Below are 26163 nucleotides of genomic sequence, written 5' to 3'. Positions count from 1 at the left end.
TGGGGGTGATGGCTTCTCCTGCAAAGCTCCTGCCTTCCCAGCCCCCGTGCCCCACGCCTGCCGCCCTTCTCCGCAGGCCCACTCCACCCACAGCATAACTACCAGCATTTGTAAAATGCTTATTCTGTGCTTCAAATTACACCGCGTGCTGTAGAAATCTATCTGCTCCCGGGAAGTTAAGCCCATGATCACTTTTCCCATTTTATACAGGGGCGGGGTGGGGGGGAAGGGACTGAGAATTGGGGACGTCGTGTTCCTCGCCCAGGGTCACAGAGCTGGATGTGAGCCCAGCTCCGCCCGCCGCCCCCCACCCCCACCCCTGGACCCCGCACTGACCCCTCCCAGCACCAGGGGCCTCCTCCTGCCACCGCCCCCGACAAGCTCCTGGTCTCCTCACACACACAAACTTCTTAAACCCAAGTGGACTTTAATGAGAAACTAAAATCTGTTTAAAAACCTCTCTGGCAAAGAGCAGGGCAGGGGTCAGGGTCCGGGCCCCAGCCAGCAGCTCCTGAGACCCTCCATTCAGGCCCCTCCAGCGGCAGCTGCTCTGAGCAAGCACCCTTTCCTGGAGACCTGGTCCAGCAGCTGTCCAGCCCTGTGGGGGAGGTGCCGGGTGCTGACCCAGCCCCTGTCACTGTCCCATTCCTAGGACTTCCTGAGATTGATCACCTTTCCCTTGACTCCTGGCCCCTCGCGTCCCCTGGGCTAACAGGCCCATTCAGCCTTCCTGCTGGTTCCAACAGGTTTCTTGACTGCCAAGGCCTTCCTGTGCGGTCCCTGGCCTGGCCAGTCCTCTCATGTGGAGCCCTCCGACTTGACCCCAGTCCTGGCGCTCCCCGCTTTGGCGAGCCCGCAGTCCCAGTTCCCCAAGGGCCCACTCTTCTGCACCTGGCTGTACAGGGCACTGTCAGGGCCGGCGCCTGTGCCGCCAGCGCCTGGTTTCGTGCGAGGTTCAGGGGCAGCCAGGCCCTGGGGCTTGGGAGCTGGGAGGGGCTTTGTGCTCCGAGGGGGAGGTACAGCATAGTCGTCAGTGGCAGGGTTGTAGGGCAGCTCGTAGCCCTCCTCCTTCTTCCGAGCCTGGCACCACCAGGCATCCTTAGGCTCCTGAGGCAGGTCATAGAGGCCCCGGGGAGGGGCCGCGGCCAGGCCCTCAGGCTCATCGTAGATGGGGTCCTCTCTGGAGTCGGTCAGCTTGGCCTTCAGCAACTGCTGCTGCGCATGCTCGTACAAGTCCCAGTAGAGAGAGGATTTCTTCGGCTGTTTCTGCTCCCTGGCCCGAGCAGGGGTGCTGTCCAGGGGGTCAGAGTACAGGGAGTCCCGGGAAGGGCCGGTAGGAATGCGCAGGGAGTCTGCGGGCTCAGCGTACAGGGCCAGGGGGCTGCTCAGGAGCTCCTGGGGGCTGCTCAGGAGCTCCTGGGGGCCAGGGGGGGAAGCCAGCTGCGCCCCTGCCCCCTCTCCTTCAACCGGGTCCGAGCTCAGACCATCGTGCCCCTGCACAGCCTTTCCCTGGGCCTTCTGCCGGTGGATGGCCGTCTCGACTGCCTGGAAGATGTCATTTCCCTGTGCCGTCTGGAAGGTGAAGGTTCCAGGGCCAGAAGGGCAGCGGCGGCCGGCCTCAAAAGAGAACATGACCTGAAACGGTGTGGAGAGAAGCACATCACCAGGGACTGTCAGAGGAGGCGAGTCACAGGGCCTGAACTAGCCAGGGACTCTACTAGAAAGAGACTCCCTCAGAAGGAAGGGGGGGTCAAAGAGTAGGCAAGGTAGGGGGATCCCTTCTGTCCTGCCCCACCCCCTCCACAGCTGCAGGACCCAGGACGCCCCTCCTGACAGCAGCAGCAGCACCACCACCACCTTGTCTCGGCCATAGCGACGCAGCAGAACGTAGGGCCAGGAAAGGAGCGGGTCCAGGTGACTCTGGGCCCCCACGGTCAGGAGAGTCAGCTTCTCGGCCTCCACCCTCAGCATATAGGAGCCTTGCAGGCCACAGCGCTCAGCGGCCTCAGTCCTCTGCACAGTTACCCAGAACTGGGATCCTGAAAGGAAGAATGATCAGCTGGGTGCCTGGCCAGGGCTGGGGCTGGAGCGGAGCGAGCACAGGGTCCAAGCACGCACTGCAAGGCAGACCTCAGGGGCTCTCCTCCTTGCCCCTGGGTCCCTGAACCCTCCAATCACCCCTTTCCCGGGCACCCCTGCTGGTTACCCTAACCCTACGCGGACTGCTCAAGCCTCTACCTTCCCAGGCGGGGCTATACAGCGAGTTCTCCAGCATCTCCAAGGCAGAAAGGTTGGGGGGGTTCTCTGCAGGCACCGGAACCCAGCTGCCTTTCTGTGGTAAGAGAGAGCGTGTCCAGGCCCCTCCAATCTCCCAGCCATCTCCCAGGCGAGGCTCCTGGGGTCGGAGCCACCGAGGCCTCTGCCGCTGGTACCCCGCCCCCGCCCCCCACGTGGCATCGCCCCTTGGGGCCCACACCCCCGACCCGCTCACCGGAAAGGCATTCCGGCACAGTGTCTGCACCCACAGGGCGCTAGACGGCGCGTCCGCGGCCAGCAGGTGGGAGCGCTGCGCGGTGTCCAGGCGGAAGGCGGCGGCGCCGGGCTCCGGGGGACTCTCCACGGCCACGGGGACCACGCTCACGCACTCGGCCAGACGGATCACCTTGCAGTCCAGGCGGCGCGAGCTCCCCCGGCCACCCCCGGAGCCCGACCCCTTGGGGTCGAAGAACTCCAGCCGCGCCACGCCGTGGGGGCTGGCCGGGTAGAGCACCGCCCAGGTCTTCCTCCACCTCTGGGGAGGGAGCGAGAGACGCTGGGGCGGGAGCCGGCGAGCGCGGGGGGCCAGGGTGAGGGTGGGGGTCTGGGGCTTCCCGACCGGGGACGAAGTTTCCCGGGGAGGCTGTCACCCGGCTCTCCGGGAAGAGGGGCGGCGTTCCCCGAAGCCTGCGGGCACTTCTCCCGAGTGTGCAGAGCAACTTGGCGAGGACGTCACGGGGCTCTCCGGCTCCCGGCACCGCACTCGACCTGCTGCCCTCCCCGTCCCTCCTTCTGGGCCCCTGCGCCCAGCATCCCCTGCCCCCTACCTTGGTCCCGAAGCGCTGGCTCTGCAGGAAGAGCGGCCCTTCCATCGCGGCGCCATCCATGGCCCCCGGCCGTTCCTTCCGCGCTTCCTGGCTCGCGGGCGGGAGGCGGGGCGCGGGGCGGGGCCGGGGTCGGGCGCGCCGGGGGCGTTCCCGCGGGCGGCGCGGGGATAGGGGCGCGCGGGGCGCGGGGCTGCTGGCCTCCCGGGCTCCCCAGATCCGCCCGGCGGCCGCTCCCTCTCTGAGCCCTTATCCACGGTTCTGGGGCGCGCGCCAGCGGCTCCGCCAAGAGAAACTGCGCGGTTTCGGCCTGAGCGCCCTGGCGCCTGGGCGTGGGGGCTGCGTGTGATGTCCTGCGCCCCCCGAGACATCAGAGTGAAGGCCGTGACATCACCTCGAAAGTGCCCGTGGGCACCCTGGGGCCCCGGAGGGGCCTGGAGACCCTCCTGGCCTCGGGTCCCCCGCCCGGGCCCGACCCCGCCCCCCGGCACGCCGGAGCGGGGTTGTTTCCGCTCCGCCGAGCCGGGCCCGTGGGGGGCAGGGCGGGGGGCTGGACGCCTTCCCGGAGCCCCGAGCCCCGCCGGGGCCTCCCGCTGCCACCGGGCTGCCGCGGGGGCCGATCGGTGGCCCCGTGGCCGCTGGCATGTCCAGCTCCCTGACCGCAGCTGCCCGGCCTCCAACCTGCGGGAGAAGAAAGCTTCATTGAGCGGCCGGGAGGACGGAGGGGGGGTGGCGAGAGGAGAAGAGGAGGGAACTGGCGAGGGCGGCATCGAGGGAGAAGGCGGAATGTGGGAGGGCTCCCGGGGACGTGGGCGGGACTAGCGGAGGGGGGGCCGGTGTCCCCTGGCCGAGCACTTTTTTGGGGGAAGTCTTAGAACTGAACTCCGGGACCAGAATTCCTCACCCAGCCCCTCAGGCCCCCTGCTCAGCCCAAGGTAGGGGGGAGTCACGCGGCCCAGGGGGCGAAGCGGAGCTGGGGATGGAGAGGCTGGTGAAGGGACCAAGGAAGAGGAGTGGCGTGGGATGGAGTGGAGGGGAAGCCGCCGAAGGAGGCTTTATTATTATCAAAGGGGAGCGAGACGCAGCAGAGTGGAGAGGAGCGGCCGCTGGGGGTGGGAGTGCAGGGCGTAGCTAACCGGGCAGCTGGGGGCTCGTCTGAGGCCTTAACCCCTAGGCCCCCAAACCAGAATGTCCCCAGAACAAAGCTTTCTTGTTGGCTTGTCTGTCTGGGTTGGGGGGAGCAGGTTCCTTGGGGGCGCCCTGGCTGTGGAGGGGGTCTGTTCTCGGCCCCACACGGAGAGAGGGCCTTGGCTGAGTCGGACCCGCGCCCTAGCCTCCGTTGCCCGGTGACAGGGAAGGCGGTGCTGGCAGGAGGCAGTGTTGTCTGGAGGCTCCGGCCACCCCACCCGGTCCTCCACCCAGCAGGAGGCCTGGTCCTCCTGGGCCCCTTGACCCTGTGGGGCATCTGAGAGCCTGTGGGCCCCAGCGGGTGTACAGCGGTTCCAGGGAGTGGTCTGGTCTCTGCCCTCCCTGCATCCACATCTGGCTCCACTCCCATTCACAGGGTCTGAGATCCAGGGGTCTCCCAGACCCCCTTGCCTGCCTCCCTCCATAATCGATAGTGCTGTCCATCTGTCTGACTGACTGAACAGGGTCACCTAGGCACCTCCCACCAGCCCCTCTCGCCCTGACCGGTTGCCTGTACCTTTCCTTCTGCTCCCTAATTCCGCCTGCCCGGCTCAATCCCTGTCGCCTCCTCTCCACCTTCTCCACTGGCCCTCCCTCTGCGCTGTCTCTTTCTGTTTGCCTCCCTTCATTCCCACAGTCTCCCTTCGTCCCACATCCTGTCTGGGTCTTTCTCTCTTGCTCAGTCTCTGTCTCTCTATTGTGACCATCCTCTGACCCTTGGTCTCTAATAATCACTTTCTTTCAACCTCTGGCTTTCTCAAACTGGGGAGTGGGCATAATGGAGGTGGTGATGGCAGAACTGGGGAAAGACAAGGAGCCATGTGAGGACTTGATTATGTACAAAAGAATAACTGCTTGCTCCTTCCCTCCCCCCTCTTCCCCTCTCATTTGGGTCTCTCAGTCATTCCTCTTTGACTCTGTTCAGTGGGTGTTTCTGTGTCCCTGAGGTGCTCTCACCACTGTTTCTGTCTGTCTTTGGTCTTATTCAGTGTGTTTTTCTTTCATGACATCTCTCGCTCAGTCTGTTTCTCGTACACATTTGTTCTCTCTCTCTCTGGGGCACCCAGGCCTTCTCTGCCATGCGGCCTGTCAGCGTCTGGCAGTGGAGCCCATGGGGACTACTGCTGTGCCTGCTGTGCATCTCGTGCCTGGGGTCTCCGTCCCCACCCACGGACCCTGAGAAGAGGGACGGAAGCCAGGGGCTGCGGTTCCGGCTGGCCGGCTTCCCCAGGAAGCCCTACGAGGGCCGTGTGGAAATACAGCGCGCTGGCGAATGGGGCACCATCTGTGATGACGACTTCACACTGCAGGCGGCCCACGTCCTCTGCCGGGAGCTGGGCTTCGTGGAGGCCACAGGCTGGACCCACAGTGCCAAATATGGCCCTGGAACAGGTGAGCCTACGTGCAGGGAGAGGGAGCATCAGGGTGGCACAGCCAGGGACATGGGGCATCTAGAACAGCCAGGGTCAAGAAGAGCCGTGGGTGACAAACCAACAGTCACCTACCAGAGCTGTGTGACCTTAGGCTGTCAGTTGCTTTCTCTGAGCCTAACAAGCTCCATATTTAAAGTGACTAAGGTCTTTTCAGCAGCAAAAGCATGTGATTCTACCAAGCCAAGCATGACAACAACTGAGATATAGGTGGTCCTGTACAACTAAAGGGCAGCCGGTTCCATGGAAGCTGAGAGCAGGTAAACGATGCCTGGATATCCCAAAGCCAAAAGGGATTGCAAGGACATACTGCAGCTGACAAAATCAGGTTACAGGGAAGCAGACTTGGCCCAGTGGTTAGGGCGTCTGCCTACCACATGGGAAGTCCACGGTTCAAACCCCGGGCCTCCTTGACCCGTGTGGAGCTGGCCCATGCGCGGTGCTGATGCGCGCAAGGAGTACCGTGCCACACAGGGGTGTCCCCCACGTGGGGGAGCCCCACGCATAAGGAGTGTGCCCCGTAAGGAGAGCCGCCCAGCGCGAAAGAAAGTGCAACCTGCCCAGGAATGGTGCCACACCCATGGAGAGCTGACACAACAAGATGATGCAACAAAAAGAAACACAGATTCCCAGTGCTGCTGATAAGGATAGAAGTGGGCACAGAAGAACACATAGTGAATGGACACAGAGAGCAGACAACTGGGGCAGGGGAAGGGGAGAGAGGAAAAAAAAAATCAAGCTACAGGCCAGAGCTGAACCCCACAAGTTGGAACTGAATAAGGACAAATCTAAAGCTTAGGACAAATGGGGAGCAGATGTAGCTCAGTGGTTGAGCATCTGCTTCCCATGTATGAGGTCCTGGGTTCACTTCCCTGTACCTCCTAACACAAAACAAACAAACAAACAAATGGAAAAAACAACTCTTGTTGGGGAGCAGATGTGGCTCAGTGGTTGAGTGCCTGAATCCCATGTGTGAGTTCCTGGGTTCAGGCCCCAGTAACTCAAAAAAAAAAAAAAAAAATTAAAGCTTAAGACAAGTATGAGTGCATGGGGTGGGGGCTTCGGAGCAATTCTGAGGACTGGGAATGCCTCATGGGAGTGATAGGCAGAGGCTAATGTACCCTGCCGCTGATCCGCCAAGATTCACTGGCTAAACCACTTCTGGAATGAAGTGTCTACTTGTAAGTGCCACATTTTAAGAGAGACATTAGAAAATGGAAATACTTTTAAAGGGGAGTCAAGATTTGTAAGCCAAGATTTAAGGAGGAATAGCTGAAGAAACCAGGGATGTTTGGTCTGGAAGAAAAAGCCTGAAATGGCAATTAAATGATGTTTGTCTTCAAATATGAGAAGGGTAGTGATGTGGTTGGGGGGAACTTTCTGGGTGGCATCAAAGGACTGACTGAGACCTAGTGGAGGAAAATCATCGAGAGTACCAAGAATTATCTGATGGTGGCAGCAGCCTACAGAGGCAGGAGGTAGGTGTCTCAGCAGACACTGGGCAACCTTTGAAGTTCTATCCAATTCTGGGAGGAAACTGGTGATATTCAGTGAGGTCCAGACAGAGAAGAACAAGGGGCAACATGGCAGCGCAGACATGGAAGAACATGGGGCTAAGGCGAAGGGATCTTAGACTTCCAAGCCTCACACACTGGGCTCAAACGTCGACACTCCATCTATTCGCTGTGTGGTCTCGGGCGAGTTACCTAACTTCTCTAACCCTCAGGTTTTTTTTTTGTATAAAATGGTGATGATATCTTCCTGACAACCCTGTTCCAAGAATGATCACGTGTATACAGAGCCCAGCAGAGTGCCTGGCACACGCTAGGGACTTGATTAATTGTGGTTATCTTTGAATGGGTAAGAACTGATCTGAACTTCAGTGCTGACTGACTGACGGGTGGTTTTTTATTCACCCTACCAAACTCTTGAGTAGCCCCCAGGTCACCAACTCTCCATCAATCCTGTGCCCCGTCCTATTCCCCTCCAGCGTTCCCCAGTCCTTTTCCTAGAAAAATGGGATCTTCCTGGCCAGGTCTGGGGCTCCCATGCTCCGGCCCCCATTCTACCTCCCCAGGCCTCTCTCTGTCCTTTTGTGTCCTGCCCTCCCCACCCCTCCCCACCCCCCCACAGGCCGCATCTGGCTGGACAACCTGAGCTGCAGAGGGACTGAGCGGAGTGTGGCTGAGTGTGCCTCCCGGGGCTGGGGGAACAGCGACTGTACCCATGATGAGGACGCAGGGGTCATCTGCAAGGACCAGCGCCTCCCTGGCTTCTCAGACTCCAATGTCATCGAGGTCGGCAGTTCACACACGTGCACGGGCGCGCGCACACTCCACCCAGCACGGCCAGACCGGGAGGGCGGTGGGGAGGGCAGATACCAACAGGCAGGGGCTCCCATGTGCCCCAGGAGATCTTTTGGGTTGGCGGGAGGCCTGCAGGGGGAGGCCAGATGCTGTAAGGTCCAAGATTTTCTGCTTTAGCTTTCAAGTCCCTAAACCTGGCCCAGCCTCACCGACTTCTCCCCCCCTCACCCTGGGGCATCCTGTGTTCCTGCTCTCCTGGAACAGCCTCTTTCTGACTTTCTCCTCCTCCTTCACGGCCCAGTTCCCACACCACCTCCTCTGTGAAGTGCTCCCCCGCGCTCCGGGCTTCCTCCGCCCGCTAGGCGGCCTTACGCACTTCTCAGATCCCAGCACAGCCTTCCACTCACGAGGGCAGGAGGGTCCACGCGCCAAGCCCTGGGCTCCCCCGAGATGCGGCGCCGCGTCTGCCTCCCCGCTGCCTCAGCCCCGTCAGGCCCCTGGTGTACAGCAGGCGCCGTGGGTGCAGGACCCCGGGGGGCTCAGGAAGCCCGGGGCCTCCCCGGCGTCTGCTCGCCTCCCCAGGTGGAGCAGCTCCTGCCGCTGGAGGAGGTGCGGCTTCGGCCGGCCGTTGGGCGGGGCAGGCGACCCCTGCCCGTGGCCGAGGGACTGGTGGAGGTGCGGCTTCCCGAGGGCTGGTCGCAAGTGTGCGACAAAGGCTGGAGCGCGCACAACAGCCGCGTGGTCTGCGGGATGCTGGGCTTCCCTGGCGAGAAGAGGGTCAACGCGGCCTTCTACAGGTGAGGGCCGCGGGCGCGGCGGGGCGGGCTCCCGGCGTGAGGCTGAGGACCCTGAGAGGGGCCGGGGCTCCGGCGGGAAGTGGGGGGGAGGAGGTGGCGGCGCTGGAGAGTGGAGGAGGCCTGTGGGACCTCCAGGGGCATCTGAAAGGGGGAGCAGCCAGGCGCCCTCTCTCACGGGTCACCAGCCGGACCCGGCGGGCGGCGGCTGGGCCCGCGGTTCTTCCCGTGACGCCACCGGTTGCCAGGCAGATTCTGCGGGCCTGGGACGCGCCCGGCCTCTCCAGGCCACGCCCAGCGCGGGGGGGGGGGGGGGGGGGAGGGGCGAGACGCTACGGCGCCGGCGCAGCCCCGGGAGCCCGCGAGTTTCGCTCCGGCCAGGCCAGGTCCGCCGGGCCTTGCGCGCCCCCGCGAGAGGGCTGGAGCCTGCCGGGCGCAGTGCGCCGGGGAGCCCGCCCTCGAGGCCCGGCTGTGGGTGCGGGAGCCCTCAGGACCTTTGGGGAAGGGTCTTCCAGGGTGTGCTCAGGCAGGGGCGCCCGACCCCTTGCCCTGCCTTGGTAACGGGAGTACACACCCGCCTCCGGAGCAACGCATCGCCCCTTTCGAAGCTTCCTTAGTGCATCTTATTTGGTCATCCTGAGCAACAGACAGCCTCTGAGAGCCTTGCCAGTATTTGGAAATCTTTACACTGCCTGTAATCTTGTATTTTGCAGGCTAGAAATGCTTACTTCCGTCAGCTTTTGCTTAGGCAGAAAGACCTCTTCACCTCTAAGTGACTTTTCATTGGACACATACTCCAGATGTCGTCTGCTCAGGGCAGAGCACAGCAGAAACGCTCAACCTTGATTAAAGCATGCCTAGATGTAGCATCGCCTTTCCGTTAAGTAGCATCACCCTGCTCGCTCATTTTGAACTTCTGGTCAACTGAAACCAGTTCAGGCCTCGTCTTTTTTTTTTTTTTTTTTAATTATTATTATTTTTTAATTTATTTCTCTCCCTTTCCGTGCCCCCAGTTGTCTGCTCTCTGTGTCCATTCATTGTGTGTTCTTCTGTGTCCACTTGTATTCTGTCAGCGGCACCGAGAATCTGTATTTCTTTTTGTTGCGTCATCTTGCTGCGTCAGCTCTCCTTCTGTGCGACACCACTTCTGGGCAGGCTGCACTATTCTCATGCTGGACAGCTCCCCTTAAGGGTACACTCCTTGCGCGTGGGGCCGCCCTATGTGGCGGACACCCCTGCGTGGCACCGCACTCCTTGAGCGCATCAGCACTGCGCATGGGCCAGCTCATCACACGCGTCAGGAGGTCCTGGGTTTGATCCTTGGACCTCCCATGTGGTAGGCCGACGCCCTATCCATTGGGCCAAATCTGCTTCCCTTAATAATGATAGAGCAGCCTTTCTGAACCTAAATAGGTAGTTTACCTTACTAAAATGGTTTTGTACATCATTAGAAACCATTGAAAAGTCATGATGATCCCATGGAATTATCTCTGGTCTCAACATGATTTTCCATCTGTCATCCGTCCCAGCTTCCCCTGGTCCACAGACATGATAAGATGCCTTCTGACTTCATCATAATCATGGTTAAAATCGTTGACATGTTTAAAACCAAGATATACTTCTTGTGAAACTTTCCTCCAGATTTACATCAAGCCTTTAATCATCAGTTGTGTAATGTTTTTCAACCACTTGAGAACAAACAGAAGAGTACAATGATATAGGCAACATTTCACCATCTTGTCTGTAACACAATCATGAAAATTTTTACTAAAACCAGATACACCATGCCCACAGCCATTCTCCAGCCTGCCAATATATTATAATAGTCCTGTCAAAAAAGGAAATCTTGGCAGTTTGAGTGAATTTACTTTTACTGAAGTCTTTTTACATCTCTGAGGATCACCGTATTCTTTCCTAAATGTTCACAAATCTTATATTTAATAACTTATTCCAGAATACTATATATCTGTAGATTGAGGAATTCTTTTTCTCTTTTATGAAAATCGATACATCTTTTCCAATCTTTTCCACGCTTGCTACAGTTTTCCTTGCCTTGATTCTAAGAGACATCTGGAAGTTCTTTCAGCTCTGAGAAATATACTTTTTCTAGTCTGGAGACTCAAACTGTTATATAACAGCTGCGTTCTCCTTTCTTAGTGATCTCTTTTAGAGCTATATGTCTTTCTCTGTGCGTGTTCTTTACTTCTCCTAATTTAAACAGAAGGTCCTGAAAGATTAGCAGGATTTAAAGAGTGGACATTCCAAGTAAAGATAACATGAAAGTGCAGAGATTCATTCGTTCGATAGTATTGAAGGGCCCACTCTGGCAGGCACTGTTGTAGACACTAGGAACTCAGCAGTGAACAAAACAGACAGAAGTCCCTGATCTCATGGATCAGGAAGCAGCAGATAATACACAAAACTGTAAAATGTAAGATTGTAGAGTATAGTGGATAAAAATAAAGCTGGGAAAGAGTTAGGAAGTATGGGTGGGACTGCAATTTTAAATAGTCAAGGAGGACCTCTCTGAGGAAAGAGTCAGAGGAGGTGAGGGAGCAAGCTCTGGAGACATCCAGACAAGCATTTCTAGGAATAAGGACCATAAGTGAAAAGATCCTGGGAGATGTCTGTGTGTGTGTGTGGTGGGGGAGGTAGGAGGCATCCTTGTCAAGCTCCAGGAGGCCGTTGTGGCTGGAGCTGACTGAGCACGGGAGAAAAAGATAGGAGATGTTATGTAGGAGGTATCAGGGAAGAATGGGAGCCTGCTCACATAGGGCTGTTTTAAAGACTTTTACTCTGTGGCATAAGGAACCACTGGAGGTTTCTGTGCAGAGGATGACATCTGACTTCCACTTTTAAATGATTGCTTTGCTTTATTAAGAATAGACTCTAGGGGGAGCAGATGTGGCTCAAGCAACTGAGTTCTCACATGTGTTCAGTTTCTGATGTCTCCTGAAAAAACAAACAAGCAAAACAAATGATAAAACCAACTCAGGGAAGCCAATATGGCTCAGTGGTTAAGTGCTGGCTTCCCACATATGAGGTCCCAGGTTCATTCCCTAGCCCCCAGTATTTAAAAAAAAAAAAAAAAAGAACAAACCCTAGGAGAGGAGATGTAGCTCAAGTGGTTCAGAGCCTGCTTCCCACACACAAGGTCCTGGGTTCAATCCCCAGTACCTCCTAAAAAAAAGAATAGACTAAGTATGCACAACCTGAAGTCGTTTTCAAAGATCTAAAGGGTCGAGAGTAGAAGCAAGGAGGCAGTGTGTTTATTGTCTCCTGAAAGTCAAGTAAAGAAAGGCAAAGGTGATGGTGACAAGTGGAGGAGGTGGAAAATGATCCACTTCTAGATATAGCTGCAGGTTTTTGACCTGAGCCAAGTATGGAGTTGGCCTCATCTGATAAGGGAAAGACAGAGTGGAGCAGCAGGTTTTGTGTGAGGAATGAGGAGCAGATTAAGAAGTTGGTTTGGGGCATGTTAAATTTGAGATTTTTTAAGACATTGAAATGGTGAAATAGAAGAAAGGAAAGAAAGGGAAAAAAAGAAAGAAATGGTAAGACCATGTAGGCAATTGGATATATGACTCTAGAATTCAGCTGAATGGATGTCCTGAAACTGGACAACATCCCCAAGTGAGTGTAAATAGAAAAAAAAAACGCCCAAAGATTGAACTGTTGGGCGCTCAAATTTAAGAGGCTGGGAAAATAAAGTGAAATGCAAAAAGTGAGGTGAGAAGAAAACCAGGAAACCGCTGTGGCCCGGAAACTAAGTAAAGTGCTTCAAGGAGGAGAGCGCAATCAGCTGAGTTAATGCTGCTGATGGGTCTAAAAACACGAGAACTGAGAAAGGACTATAAGATAACCATGTCGAAGTCATTGTTGACCCAGACAGAGATGACAGCAAACAGGATATATTTGGAAGACAGTGGATGACTAGAGTAGAAGACATGTAATGAGAAATAGTAGAAGAAAGATTTGAATAAAGTTAGGTCAGATAATGGGACACTTTTAATACCAAACTGGAGAATTTGACCTTTGTCATCTAGAAACAATTAAAAATAAAGGTATTTGTATGGGATAGCTATAAAATAATGCCAGTGTTTTTGAAAGTGTGCCTGTTAGTGAATGAATAGAGGAGGGTCTAGAAGCAGTGAGACTAACTAGGAGTTTGTTGTAAAAATGAAGCTGATTAGGGAAGTGACAGCAAAGGTGAAAGGGAAGGAATAGATGTAGAATGATTGGTAGAATACAGAAAATGAGAGAAGAGACACCTTAAATGTTTCTGAGGATGCCTAAGAGAAGGGTGGTGCCATTGGGCAGCTTCGTGCTTCGTGTTAACATGAACTAGCTTTAGAAGTGCACTGTCCTTGGGAAGTTCAAGACCCAGGAATTGTCCCTAAGTATGCACAGCCTGAAGTAATTCTCAGAGATCAGGAGTATTTGTTGAACCTATTGGAACCTGTTACTGGGTATGGGATATGAAGCCTGGGGGAGGAGAATATACTAAAGCACAAAGGTCATTCTTAACAGGGAAAGAGATTACAGGAGTCCTGGGAGGTGCCATGGTAGGGAGACATTGTAGACCTTTCACAGGTCAAATCAGACAAAGCGAGTATTCTTACTGTCATAAAGTTACAAAGGATAGGCCAAAAATACCCCTCTCAGAGAAAGAAAACGTACCAGTAAGCTTTAAGAGGCTGTCAGTAAGCTTTAGGGAATAAGAAAATCAGAATCTGATGTATTTATTTTTTTAACGTGTTTTGGTGGTTGTATTAGTCAGCCAAGGGGTGCTGATGCAAAGTACCAGAAATCTGTTGGCTTCTATAAAGGGTATTTATTTGGGGTAGAAGCTTATAGTTACAAGGCCCTAAAGAGTCCAACTTAAGGTTAGTTCCTTACCAAAGTCTGTTAACACATGTTGAATCAAGGTGGCAGCCATGTCTGAGAGGGTTCAGCCTTCCTCTTCCTCTTAAGGCTGCCTGGGTCCAGCTTCTTCCCATCTCAGCTGTCGGCTGGCATAGGGCCCATCTCCCTTCCCGGGCTCCTTTCTTTCTTGGCTCACGTGCTCTGGTCTCTTTACAAGGTCAGCTGTAAACTATCAGTCAAATAGCTTCTCTCTCTTCCCAGGGCCTCTGCTATGTCTATGGAGCTGTCTGTTTTCTCCCATGTCTCCTTCTGTGTTCTTGATTGAGCGTCTGTTTATATAGCCCACCAAGGGAGCAGGGACTCAACCCTGCACGCCCTAATGATGTGGTTGAATCAAAGCCTAAACTTGATTTAATCAAGTAAATGTAAAGCCTTTGGATTTAAATCAATCAAAGGGTATCATGCCTAGAGAAACAGACTCGTTTACAAACATAATCAATATCTCTTTTTGGAATTCATAAATAATATCAAACTGCCACAGTGGTTCCAACCTAAAAGAGATGAAAGTTGTGGAATTTTAGAAAAGGAAAGGAATTTATAGATAATCAAATCATTTACTTTCCTGCTTTTTTGCAGGTAAGAAAATTGAGGCTCTAAGGCCTGAAATAGTTTAAAAAGTTACTCTTCTGATTCACTTCTGTTCAACAGATATTTTTTGAGCTCCTACTATATGCCAAGCACAGTGCAAGGTGCTGAGAATACAAAGACGAATGAAGCTGGGAGAGATAATTAGGCACCAGATGGTAGAAGTCTGTATGGTCCGTGCTCAGGATTGGGGTCTTTATGGTAAAAGTAATGGGAAACCACTGCAGTGTGTTAAAAGGAGGGCTGTGAGATGACATGAGCAAGCTTGTAACTCCAAAAGAACACTTTGACTGCATTTTGGAGAATGGTTTGGAAAAGAGCTAGAGGGAATAGATTGGAGGGGTATTAGAAAGTAAAATTGACAGGACTTGGTCATGGAATGACTTTGGGAACTGAGGAAGGGAGAAGTGCCAAGGGTGATTCCTATGAGTTTATTTTTTGGACACACATTACGTTTTAGGGGACTTTAAGATATTTAAGTAGAAACATCAAGAAAACAATTGGATATGCAAGATTGGGTATGAAGGAGACCATATAAAGAGTATGGCATGAAAAGGGAAGAATGCTCAACAGAGCTCCAAAACCTTCAGTGACTAAGTAGAGGAGGAGCTGGAAAAGACTTACAAGAAAGAGCACCCAAAATCAGGAATGAAGCCAGGCTCTTGCAGTGTTATGGCAGCCAAGGAAGGAGAGAGGAAGGACAGCAGGATCTGATGCTGCTGGAGAGGTCAGTAAGCTGAAGACTGAAAAAAAGTCTACGGGGCTTAACATTGACGTTGTTGCAGAGTGACAGGTGGGAAAACCAGGAGTGGGTTAAGGAATGGGTGGGAAGACAGGAGATGGAAATGGTGAGGACTGACAACACTTTAGAAAACATTTGCTGGGAAAGCAAGGAGAAATGGAGGGTGAAGGCTGTGGGTGTGTGTTTAGAGCAGGGGTTTGAACATGTTTCAAAGGATTCAGCTGAGGAGGAGAGGAGGCAGGCAAGAGAGAGAAAGGATGGCTTCATGAGCAGCAGGAGGGAGTGGCCTTAGGACAGACAGTGGGAAGGAATGCCATAGCGTGTCCAGGTGCAGGTTGGTCTTCAGGCTTGATGGTTGAAGGGGCAAATGATAGGGGAAACAAGCACATCTGCGAATGAAGAAATGCAAACCAAGACAAATATGAGCACTGGTCTTAAATGAGACCGTTTAAATAACTGACAGAAGAGATAATATTAAGTTTTTCTGAGTACTACTCTGGAGATGGAGAGGATCTCTCTGGGTTGTCTGGAGAAAGAAAGCATCAAGTGAGTTTCATTTAGACATGTTTGAGAAAAAAGCAATCGGAGAAAAGTTTCAACTGTATAAGATGAAAGGCTTTAAACTCTTAGTAATGCCCCAGGAAAGGGACCTAAGAGTTATTGCAGACTCTTTGCTAGGAATGTTGACCTTTTTGAATAGTTTGGCAAAAGGGCCAAACAGCCTCACCCCTGTTTAAAATATGCATGTTCAAATTCTAGTGCATCTGCACACAGTCTGCTATGTCCAAATCTGACTCATGAGAAACAGCAGAGTGGGGACATGTTCAAAGAAAGGACAGCTAAGATGATACAGAAGGCTCCATAAATTTATGAAAGCAGACAGACAAGACTTGCAATCACCTTTAAGTAGTTGGACAGGACAAAGAAGGACCATAATTAAAGCCTTCAAAACTAAGGGGAGAATGTGAAGAGAAGCAGACCTAGTACCTAAATTACAGTTGCTAGCCTGACGGCAACCCCTGGAAGAATAAAATGTCAATTATTTAGGCCAATTGAAAAATAAATTTGATTTTAGGGTTTATTTCCTTGGAAGTAATTTGGGGAATTTAGCTCAGTTTGTGAGTGACCAAAACATGTGGGATTAGAACTTGGGCAGGAGGCTGCCAACCTCCTAAGCAGCCTCATGCTCTCTGGTGAGACCAGGTTAATGTCCCTGGAGATCCTGCTTGGTCCTTGGTTCTGGTCCTCTGGCCTTAGGCCTGGACAGTGCCAGAAGCCAGAGAGCATCCAAGAAAGAGCAGCAGTCAGCCTCCCTAGGCCTGACCAGGCCAGTACCCCCTCCTCCCCTGGTCAGTCCAGTCCTCCTAACACCCTTCTCCTTACACCCTTTCCCTTTGCCCTCCGCCCCCCTGAGCTTTAGGTCAGCCTAATCACTGGGCCCAGGAGTCCTTAGTCACTATCCTGCCTTAGCCGAATTCCTGTAGGTCCTGGGGTAGGGCCACCATCGGTCCTTACTCCATGACCTTCGCTGTTGATCACACATCTGTTCGTGTGCTTATGAGGCCAACATCCAGGAAGGGCAGGGCGCTGGGAGTATCTGATGTTACCATGTCCTGCCTCCAGGAACCCTTCGACTATAAAAGACATCTTGCCCCTGGGCCAGCCGCACTAGCCTTTTCCACTTGGTTATAGACTGATCCTGACTCTACTACTGTCTTGTCCTCACAGAAAGTTGAGGAAGCGAGCGGCCAAGGCCTCGGCCCGACGCCCCAAGCCCCTTGGAAGGTAATGGGGCAAGAGCCCCGGGACCTCCTGCCCACCCCAGGAGGTGGATGGATGGATGACAGCCTATCCACGTCCATCCTCAACCCCAAGTTGATAAATTAGGGATGTGGCTGGAAAATGGCCTTTCGGGGTGGGGGGTGGGGGGTGGCCAGGCATGGGGCTGGGGTCCTTGATCATAGTGAACACAAGGAGGACATAATGTAGGAATGGCTGAGGAGAAGCCTCCCCTCTTGTTTTCATTTTTTCTTTTTCTTTGTTTTGCTTGTTTTTATTTTTTTATTTTTTCTTTCTTCCCCCTCCTTATACTTCCTCCAAATCACTTGGGCTCCAGCCTCAGCCACCTGCATTGCTCCTCCTTCCCCCCACCCTCGCCTCTTTAATTCACCTGTTCCTAACCTCTCTCCCCCTTTCCCTTTAGCACCTCTCTCCTCACCCACCTAGACTGACATCACTGGCTTCCCCATCACTGCCGCTGAATCCCGAGAGCAGCACGAGCTCCTGAGCATCTCAGCGGCATTCAGCAGTCAGTGGATGTGGAAATTCCGTCTGCCCTTCTCCTTGGCCCTTTCCACACTCTGCATGAAGCATCCTTCCCAGAGACCAAACAGATAACCCTCTACCTTTCCTGGGCTACAGACCTACCCACCACCTCCACCAACTTCTCTCTCCTTTTTTCAGACCAACCACCAAGCTTAAAGTCAAACCAAAACCCCGAGCAGGCAGGGTGCCAACGAAGAGGTAAAGTTTAGGTCGGGAGAAGAGGAGAGGGGGACTCGAGGTATGGTCAGGAGGGGTCCAGGGGAGGGCTGATTGGCTGAAAGAGCTGTCCAGGTGGTGGAGGAGCACCTTCCAGATCATTCCCTGACATGTTAAGTACCACTGGCCTCTGGGGAATTATACTTGCCATCAGATCTTTGAAAACCTCGGCAGAGTTCATCCACCGATTACCCTTGGCCCCTCTGCATATTTGTCTTCCCCCTGGGAATTCTAGTAGATAAGCTGATATACTTTTCTCCTTCAGACGCCATGTTGGCCTCTTCCCCAAGAGCTTAAGCTTGCCTAAAGGATCAGTGCTCCCATCCTACTTTCATTAGTTTTAAAAAGATGTTTCTAAAAGTTGTTAAGTAACTACTAGCTTACCTGTGATGGAGTCACATTGACAGTCCCTGTCCCTCTGGCCAGTTTAGCATGACTCGGCTCCCAGTTCCATAATTTTCCTCCTAGGTTTCTTCAGAACTCAAGGAAGTGAAAAGCTTCCAACCCCAGTGATTACTTCTACCTTGGCTTCAAGAGGCAGTTTGTATGACAGAAGTCTCCCCGATAACCTCTTTAGCAGAGACTGAGGTGCAGAGAAGCTGTCTCTCTGTTTCCTCTCTTCTCCTCAGCAAGTTCTGGGGTTACTCAGAGGTCCCCGGGCATCCCTCAGTCCCTAGCTTTCCTGCTGCTGGTGTCAAGGAGCTGAGACGTTGGGGGTACTTCTGGCTCACGGTCATCTTTGCCCGACGTGGCCATACCCTGGCCTGCCCTCACCCCCACATTCAAGTACACTGTCGTTTTTGCCGTGTTCGTTGTGGGGAAGAAGAGGGCAGAGTTTAGAAGACGTCTTTTTCTTTTTCCTGTGATGGCTTCTTTGACTTTTGTTGTCAGCCAAGCAGCACTTTGGGAGAGCACCTGATTTCTTTGCTCTTCAGAATCCACGTATCCTGAGCTTCCACGGAGGTATTCTGCAGAGTCTGCAGGCTTCCTTTCTCAGCTTCGTTTATGAACATTTCCTCCTCTCCGTGTCTTCCTAGCCAGCAGCTTCGAGTCATCATATTCTTTCCTTCCTGTGACATCAGGTGATGGGGCACATTAATGCAATAATTCACCGCAGGATCAGCTCCACAGGCCCTGCCCACCACCAGCAGGACTTGTCTGCTTCCTTCCTCTCAGGGCTAGAACCAGCTGTCCTAGGAAGAATATCCTTCCTTCATCCACACACCTCACTGCAATCTTTCACTCCGTTAGTGTTGATAAGCAAGTCCCCTCGTTCTCACCGGGGTTTCTTTGCGATGTTTCCAAGCTTTTGAGTGTCCAGTTTAGCCCTATTTCCTTGTTCCAGTGGCTTACTGGGACATTCTTTCTGTTACATTTCAATTGCAGAAGGCCGGACTGCTTCATTAAAGCCATTGTACATGTTGGCTCAGGGCCTGGAATACCTCTACCATTTCGGTGTTCTCATCTGTCCTCCTTCTCTGGCCACGTGGCCCCTCCTACCTTTGTCCAACCTGCATTTGTACCTCCTCACGCCTGTGGATGCCAGCCCGGCTCTTCCTGTGCCCACCGGCTGGTCCGTTCTTCGTCACTGCCCATCGTACTCTGGCCTGCGTACTCTGTGGCCCGACAGCTCCTGGGGCCTGAGAGGCCGTTTAGTTCCAGGGCTTACTGCCACCTTGCAGCCTGACTCCCGCGGCTAGTTCCGCGTCTGCACTGTGGAGGGAGCTGCCCCACCGGCTCCCGGGCTTCGTGCTTGTGCCCGCCACGCCCTCCTGGCCACCTCTGCAGCTGGGCAGTCCTGGCTGCCCGTTCTCTCTGCCCCACAGCCGGAGCCCCTGCCTCCTCCAGGGCCCTGGCACCCCGAAACCATTTGGAGCAGGGTTTCTGTCAGGCACGTCAGGACCAGCCGTCCTTCTCGAAGGGCCTTTCTGCTGCAGAAGGTCCCCCAGCAGCCTTATGCCTGGGGAGTCAAGGCTCTTTCAGCCTGGAAACCGGGCATTGCCTCGTTCTCTTTGGAAGAACACTTAGAAGGAAAGGGGGGCAGAAGGGATAAAGTCATGAAAGGTTGGGGGGCTGACGGGAGGCAGGGAGTGGGAAGAGACTTGGGGGGCAGTGGCAGGAGCATTGCTTCACCCTGCTGCCCCCCGCTCCTGTCCCCCCAGGCTGCTGGCCCAGCGGCAGCAACACTCCTATGGTCTGCACGGGGTGGCGTGCGTGGGCACGGAGGCCCACCTCTCCCTCTGCTCCCTGGAGTTCTATCGTGCCAACGACACCACCAGGTGCCCTGGGGGGACCCCGGCGGTGGTGAGCTGTGCGCCAGGCCCTCTCTACGTGGCATCCAGTGGCCAGAAGAAGCAGCACCAGTCGAAGCCTCAGGGGGAGGTGTGTGCGACAGTGACCATGACCTTGCCCTCCCCAAGTGGAGAACCCCCTAGCCTGGCCTCCCCCGTGACTAAGTGCAGCCCTGTCCTTAGAGGACAGAGAGGAACCTTCCAGGGGGTGGGCCACAGACCAGACACCACCCCGCCCCACCCGCCCCAAATCTCATTCATCTTCCAGGCCGACTGAGCCCTCTCGGTGCCGAGACTTCCGTTCACGGGTGGGGTGCGTGTCTCTCCTCTGCAGACCCGCGTGCGTCTGAAGGGTGGCGCCCACCCTGGAGAGGGCCGGGTGGAAGTCCTGAAGGCCGGCACGTGGGGCACGGTCTGTGACCGCAAGTGGGACCTCCAGGCCGCCAGCGTGGTGTGTCGGGAGCTGGGCTTCGGGAGTGCTCGAGAGGCTCTGAGCGGCGCCCGCATGGGGCAGGGTGAGGGGGACGCGGGTGGGAGGGAGTTGAGGGGAAGCGTGCACACCCCGTGGGCCCATACCTCGGGAGGGTGAGCAGGCCCCTGGGGAGGCGGTGACGGTGCAGTGACAGCCTCCTGGCCCTAGGCATGGGCGCCATCCACCTGAGCGAGGTTCGGTGCTCTGGACTGGAGGCCTCCCTCTGGCAGTGCCCCCACAAGAACATCACGGCTGAGGACTGCTCCCACAGCCGGGACGCCGCGGTCCGCTGCAACCTGCCCTACACTGGGGTGGAGGCCAGGGTCAGTCGTTCTGTCCGCCTTGGCTCACGCCCCCCCCCCCTCCTCTCCTGGCCCCTTATCCCAGGCCCTGCCATGCTGCAGCTCCCACCTGACCCCGCCACTTGCTAGCCCTGAATCACCCTTCCTGCTGCAGATGCCCACTGCCCCTCCCAGCACTTCCTGTCTGTCACTACAGATCCGACTCAGTGGGGGCCGCAGCCGGCATGAGGGCCGAGTCGAGGTGCAAATCGGGGGACCTGGGCCCCTCCGCTGGGGCCTCATCTGTGGGGATGACTGGGGGACACTAGAGGCCATGGTGGCCTGTAGGCAACTGGGCCTGGGCTACGCCAACCATGGCCTACAGGTGAGTGGAAGGGGGCGTGGGGAGCCAAGGCTGCGGCATCGACACCTGAGCGCTGGGGGACAAGTGTGGGAGAATCCCCAGGCCCAGGCAACTGGATCCTCGGGCCTCAAAGAGAGATCCCCATACATCCCCAGGAGACCTGGTACTGGGACTCAGGGAATGTAACTGAGGTGGTCATGAGCGGAGTGCGCTGCACAGGGACCGAGCTGTCCCTGGACCAGTGTGCCCATCACGGCACGCACGTCGCCTGCAAGAGGACAGAGGCCCGCTTCACTGCCGGAGTCATCTGTTCTGAGAGTGAGTGGAGAGTAGGGTGCCACGCGCCAGGAAAGGGAGACCACCCTTTTGTGCAGAGAGGGGACTATAACCTGGCAGGGACACCTTCCCCTGAGAGAACCAGCCTCGCACACCCAGGGAGGTAGAAGCACCGTCTGTACCGGCCCTTGGCAGGGGTTCCCGACACCCGCTTGCCTCCCCACCAGCTGCGTCAGATCTGCTGCTGCACTCGGCCCTGGTGCAGGAGACGGCCTACATCGAGGACCGGCCCCTGCACATGCTGTACTGCGCCGCGGAGGAGAACTGCCTAGCCAGCTCAGCTCGCTCGGCCAACTGGCCTTACGGCCACCGGCGCCTGCTCCGGTTCTCCTCCCAGATCCACAACCTGGGGCGAGCCGACTTCAGGCCCAAGGCTGGGCGCCACTCCTGGGTGTGGCACGAGTGTCACGGGTGAGAGGGCAGGGAGACAAGTAGAAGGGCCAGGCCACGGGGTGGGGCAGGGAAGAAAACAGACGTCCCCTTGTCCCCACAGGCACTACCACAGTATGGACATCTTCACTCACTACGATATCCTGACGCTCAATGGCACCAAGGTGGCTGAGGGCCACAAAGCTAGTTTCTGTCTAGAAGACACTGAGTGTCAGGAGGGTGAGTTGGGGCTCAGGATGGGCTACAGTATCTCCACCACAACCTCTCCTGACACTGACATACACCCATCCCTTCAGATGTCTCCAAGAGGTATGAGTGTGCCAACTTTGGGGAGCAGGGCATCACCGTGGGTTGCTGGGATCTCTACCGGCATGACATTGACTGTCAGTGGATTGACATCACAGATGTGAAGCCAGGAAACTACATTCTACAGGTAGAGGGGATCTGAGATTTCCAGATGGCAAATGGGAGGCGGGTCAAGGACACCTTTGGATTTGAAGACAACTGGGATAAGTGGCCTTTCCCCCACTCACAGGTAGTCATCAATCCAAATTTTGAAGTAGCAGAGAGCGACTTCACCAACAACGCGATGAAATGTAACTGCAAATACGATGGCCATCGCATCTGGGTGCACAACTGCCACATCGGTATTTGGGGGAAAAGCAGCCCAGGAAGACTGGGGGTGGGGAGAAGAGTCCTCCTTCTCTTTGCCCTGGGTTGCTTCTGTGTCCTTCCACCCACCTCTGGACGCCTCAGCCTCTCCACTTCTACCCACCCTTCCCCACAATGGGTCAGTCTTCCTGCCCTTGCCCAGGCGACCTCCTGACCCTCTGTTCACCTCACAGGTGATGCCTTCAGTGAAGAGGCCAACAGAAAATTCGAGCGCTATCCCGGCCAGACCAACAACCAGATCATCTAAGGTGCCCCCACCCTCCTCTGCAAACCACCACGTGGCCCCAAATGGCAGGGGTCTGAGGCTGCCATTACCTCAGGAGCTTGCCAAGGACCCCTGATGTCAACAGGCCCACGCCATCCGTGCCCCAGGGATGTGGAACTAACAGGAAGCCGTCACCCTCCTTCCTAGGCCAGCTGTCAATCCATGGCCAAGCACGGGGACTCCTGCCCCCTGGCCCAGCACCGAGCAGAGCACATCACGGAGCAGCAGCCGACTGGCCACCCACGGTGACTAATGGCAACGGCTGCTTTTCTTGAACAGGGAGGCCAGGATGGTCAGCTCACTATCTCCCCTCGTTCAGGGGGGATACAGCCTTACCTCTAGCCTCTGGGTGGGGAAAAGATCCAGCCCTCTCCCCACATTTTTGACTATAACATGTTGCTAGGTATAATTTTATTTTATATAAAAAGCGTTTTTGTGATTCTTCAGAGCTGGTGGTTGGAGGGACCTGCCCCCCACTGACTCATTTAAACCTCTACCCAAGGGTCTTCAGAGCCTGGACCAGGAAGGCAGGAGGAAATCAGATAGGAGCCTCACACACACTCTTGCTGGCCCATTCATTCTGTGACCTCAGGGGTCACGTATAAAGTCAGCGTTTCCGGCCCCCGGCGGATCCGCACTGCCAGCTGGGATTGGGTTCGAACAGCTTCATAAACATCTTCAGCGTTTTGTACCAGCTGTTCCCCAATGGCCAAGATCACATCACCCGGCCGCAGACCAGCCCTAGGGAGAAAGATGGACAGGAGGAGGGAGGGGGAGTGCAGCCCTGTGCGGGGGCCGCTGCTCCACTCACCCACCTGCACCTCCCAGGACAGTCTCTCGCTCACCGGTGTGCAGGGGAGCCCAGGATGACTTTATGGATGAGTACGCCATGCTGAACATCAGGAAAGCTTGGTTCTCGAAGCTGCAGTTCCGCAAGGATGCTGCAAAGACACAGATCGCCCTGTTATCCACCCCCAGCACCCTCCCCTTCTGGGGTTTGCCTCAAGCCTGTCACCAACGCACTGACGGCCATACAGACAGGATGTGTGCTAGGTGCTACAGATACAAAGGCGCTTCACTCTCTGCCACCTAGCACTTAGGAAGTGTAACTAACTCCAAACGACGTGCCGTGCTAAACCAATGACACGAATATCATTCTAGAATTCTAATAGAAGCTGTAAGGAGGGAGCAAGACTTAAGCTGAGCCTTGAAGGATGGGTCTGATATTTAACCATATAAAATAAGAACAGCACAAATAAAATCAGGTTGGCCAGAACAGAGTATTCTTGTAGGAAGGAATAGGAACTAAGGTGGAGACAGATGGAAAAATGGCCTTCAAACACCAGGTTAATGGACGGAAGGCTTTAAATCAAAGCAGCAACAGGATAAAAACAAGCTGGTGACAGGGGTGCAAGTAAAGTGGGGTGAGAAAGTCAAATTGATGAGAGGGTCAAAGCAGTTCTGGAAGCTCCAAATGTGAGGCAGCTTAGGTAAAAGGCAAGAATTGAAGAACGAAGCCCAATGGAGGTGCCACTTGCCCACTACTGGTTACACTAGTAGTCCGACCCCTGATGCTCCTACCTGGGAGTCAGAGTCAGCATCATCACCCCAATGTAGCGGCGCTGGGACCCACTGATTCCAAACCAGGAATCTGTGACAGAGGGACAAATGAGCCCCGCCCAGCTCTATCCTTTCTCCTCCTCTCTCCTCCCAACTGACTCCTCTCAAGCAAATTCCAATTAAACACCTTCTCTATGCCCCACACATCACTTAAAAGAATCTCCTTCCCCCCTAAACCAGGCTCACTCTTCTTTTCCCCACGATGTAGAAACTCTCGAAGGCGATCAGAAGGGATGGCAAAGGAGATTCCAGCTGTGACCTTCATGGTGTTCACCCCAATCACCTCCCCATCCTGTAGAGACACAGGCCACTGAGTCATAGCCCAAAAAACACATGACCAAGGGTAGCAGGGAGTGTGAGATCTGCCTGGACACTGGGAAGCAACCAATCAGCAGGTGCTCCAAACCTGACCAAACATCCTGGAATTAGAGAAAACCCACCCTTCCTTCCCACACTAACCTGGGGCAGGGATTCTTAGAAGGATGTCCTACTCACCAGGTTAACCAGGGGACCTCCAGAGTTTCCAAACTGCAGGACAAGGAGAGAACATGGAAGAGATCCTGGGGCTCTGAGCCTGGGGGCATAACCAGGATGTAGGCATCTCTCCAAAGTCTCTCCCGTCCCAGCCCATGAATGAGTGGCTACATAGCCGCAGCCCATCCTTGTATCTGAACCACACAGCCTCCCCACCCCCATCCTAGTTCCTCATTTCTCTCATGTCAGGGCTTACATCAATAGCTGCATCTGTCTGGATGTATTCCACGTTGGTTTGGGGTAGTCCCAGGTCTCTGGCTGGGCGCTGAGCAGAGCTGACGATCCCCGATGTGATCGTGTTCTGTAGTGCAAAGGGACTTCCCATGGCAACCACAAACTCCCCTTGGCGCACATCAGACGAGCGGCCCAGAGGCAGTGTGGGCAGAGGCTCCTACAGGACAAGGGGCCAGGGAGACCTGTCAGCTGGAGATGTGCGCAAACCCACAGCTCAAGACCCCCACCCCACCTCGGGAGGGCCTCAACTCGACCCCCACCTTGGTCTGAATCCTGAGCGTGGCGATGTCTGCCACGGGATCCACAGCTGTGACCGTGGCCTCATACGTGTCACCGCTGGGCAGCCTCACACGGACCCGGCGACGATCAGCCACCACATGGGCGTTGGTCACGATGAGCCCATCGGCAGCCACCACGAATCCAGAGCCGTTTGAGATAGGGACCTCGCGGCCGGAGAAAGGGTGCCTGGGATGGGGGGACAGCGCAGAAGTGAGGAGGCTCTGAGCCCTGCGGCCCACCCGCCCTCCGGCCCACGGATTCAGTGCCTCCGGGTCTACCCCACGGTTACCGGCCCAAGATCTCGATGTAGACCACGGCAGGGGCCGTCTTCTCCACCACGTCTGCAATGAAATTGTACTGGCTCCGGGGAGAGGTGGGCGGCGGGCCAGGGACAGCAGCCAGGACCGCTGGGGGCCCGCGACCCCCGCCCCACAACAGCAACACCACCGCTCCCCCGGCGCCCAGCGCCACCGCCAGCCACACGGGCGGGCGTGCTCCGGGGGTCTCTGAGGCATTCCGGGACGCGGAGGTCCCCGCGGTCAGCCGCGCTCGGGGGGGATCGGGGGTCCCCGACGTCGGACATGCCGGAGGCTCAGGATCCCCCGCGGACAACCGGGCCGGGGGACGGAGGGGCCAGTACGTCACCCGAGCCCGAGCGTCGGAAGCTCCTGACGTCAGCAGGGCCCGGAGGTCAGGGGTCACCACGGGTCCGGTCCCCCAGCGCGCCCCCCCCAGCGCCCGCCATCCCCAGAGGCTCCGGCCTGCAGCCCGCCCCGCCCTCAGCGCAGCCATCAGCTCCGCCTCGGCCGCCTCCTGCCCGCCCTGCTCCGCGG

At 55.5% G+C, this 26163-nt stretch overlaps 3 protein-coding genes across 5 annotated transcripts; 1 reads left to right on the top strand and 2 right to left on the bottom strand.

Annotated features, from left to right (window-relative positions):
* Nucleotides 1–407: 407 nt before the first annotated feature.
* Nucleotides 408–3647, bottom strand: DOK1 (docking protein 1). Its single transcript, XM_004464339.5, has 5 exons — nucleotides 3084–3647; nucleotides 2492–2791; nucleotides 2239–2332; nucleotides 1858–2039; nucleotides 408–1635 (listed from the first exon to the last, which is right to left on the bottom strand). The coding sequence occupies exons 1-5, from the start codon at nucleotides 3141–3143 to the stop codon at nucleotides 799–801; spliced, it is 1473 nt and encodes a 490-aa protein (XP_004464396.1). The 5' UTR covers nucleotides 3144–3647; the 3' UTR covers nucleotides 408–798.
* LOXL3 (lysyl oxidase like 3) lies at nucleotides 2527–23102 on the top strand. 2 transcript variants are annotated; one of them, XM_058278976.2, is made up of 14 exons: nucleotides 2527–2557; nucleotides 5336–5660; nucleotides 7832–7995; nucleotides 8587–8801; nucleotides 19755–19974; nucleotides 20218–20398; nucleotides 20524–20678; nucleotides 20854–21021; nucleotides 21156–21318; nucleotides 21504–21747; nucleotides 21830–21945; nucleotides 22023–22159; nucleotides 22262–22373; nucleotides 22572–23102. In XM_058278976.2, the coding sequence occupies exons 2-14, from the start codon at nucleotides 5348–5350 to the stop codon at nucleotides 22643–22645; spliced, it is 2262 nt and encodes a 753-aa protein (XP_058134959.1). In that variant the 5' UTR covers nucleotides 2527–2557; nucleotides 5336–5347; the 3' UTR covers nucleotides 22646–23102. The 2 variants fall into 2 exon arrangements, with proteins under 2 accessions (XP_058134959.1, XP_004464403.1); XM_004464346.5 differs by lacking the exon at nucleotides 2527–2557 and adding an exon at nucleotides 3921–4015.
* Nucleotides 23058–26163, bottom strand: HTRA2 (HtrA serine peptidase 2). Of its 2 annotated transcripts, XM_004464340.5 has the most exons (8): nucleotides 25620–26161; nucleotides 25312–25516; nucleotides 25014–25208; nucleotides 24779–24811; nucleotides 24470–24575; nucleotides 24245–24314; nucleotides 23509–23604; nucleotides 23058–23404 (listed from the first exon to the last, which is right to left on the bottom strand). In XM_004464340.5, exons 1-8 carry the CDS (start codon nucleotides 26120–26122, stop codon nucleotides 23239–23241), a joined length of 1374 nt encoding a protein of 457 aa, XP_004464397.1. In that variant the 5' UTR covers nucleotides 26123–26161; the 3' UTR covers nucleotides 23058–23238. The 2 variants fall into 2 exon arrangements, with proteins under 2 accessions (XP_004464397.1, XP_004464399.2); XM_004464342.5 differs by lacking the exon at nucleotides 24245–24314 and having other exon boundaries at nucleotides 23239–23404; nucleotides 25620–26163.

This window comes from Dasypus novemcinctus, chromosome 17, assembly GCF_030445035.2.
Source record: "Dasypus novemcinctus isolate mDasNov1 chromosome 17, mDasNov1.1.hap2, whole genome shotgun sequence".
In the NCBI taxonomy this organism is placed as follows: domain Eukaryota; kingdom Metazoa; phylum Chordata; class Mammalia; order Cingulata; family Dasypodidae; genus Dasypus; species Dasypus novemcinctus.
The sequence above is the reverse complement of the archived record's forward strand: the minus strand, read 5'-3'. Positions and strand labels throughout refer to the sequence as shown.

Bases quoted from the DNA above. Each gene is read 5' to 3' on its own strand.
- LOXL3 (XM_058278976.2), top strand. From the start codon at position 5,348: ATGCGGCCTGTCAGCGTCTGGCAGTGGAGCCCATGGGGACTACTGCTG. The intron at 20,679-20,853 runs GTCAGTCGTTCT...CTGTCACTACAG, and splicing joins ACACTGGGGTGGAGGCCAGG to ATCCGACTCAGTGGGGGCCG. The intron at 22,374-22,571 runs GTATTTGGGGGA...TTCACCTCACAG, and splicing joins GGTGCACAACTGCCACATCG to GTGATGCCTTCAGTGAAGAG.
- DOK1 (XM_004464339.5), bottom strand. From the start codon at position 3,143: ATGGATGGCGCCGCGATGGAAGGGCCGCTCTTCCTGCAGAGCCAGCGC. The intron at 2,792-3,083 runs GTAGGGGGCAGG...CTCCCTCCCCAG, and splicing joins GCCAGCGCTTCGGGACCAAG to AGGTGGAGGAAGACCTGGGC. The intron at 2,333-2,491 runs GTGAGCGGGTCG...CTCTTACCACAG, and splicing joins TGTGCCGGAATGCCTTTCCG to AAAGGCAGCTGGGTTCCGGT.
- HTRA2 (XM_004464340.5), bottom strand. From the start codon at position 26,122: ATGGCTGCGCTGAGGGCGGGGCGGGCTGCAGGCCGGAGCCTCTGGGGA. The intron at 25,517-25,619 runs GTAACCGTGGGG...CCCCCATCCCAG, and splicing joins TACATCGAGATCTTGGGCCG to GCACCCTTTCTCCGGCCGCG. The intron at 23,405-23,508 runs GTGAGCGAGAGA...CTTTCTCCCTAG, and splicing joins CTGGGCTCCCCTGCACACCG to GGCTGGTCTGCGGCCGGGTG.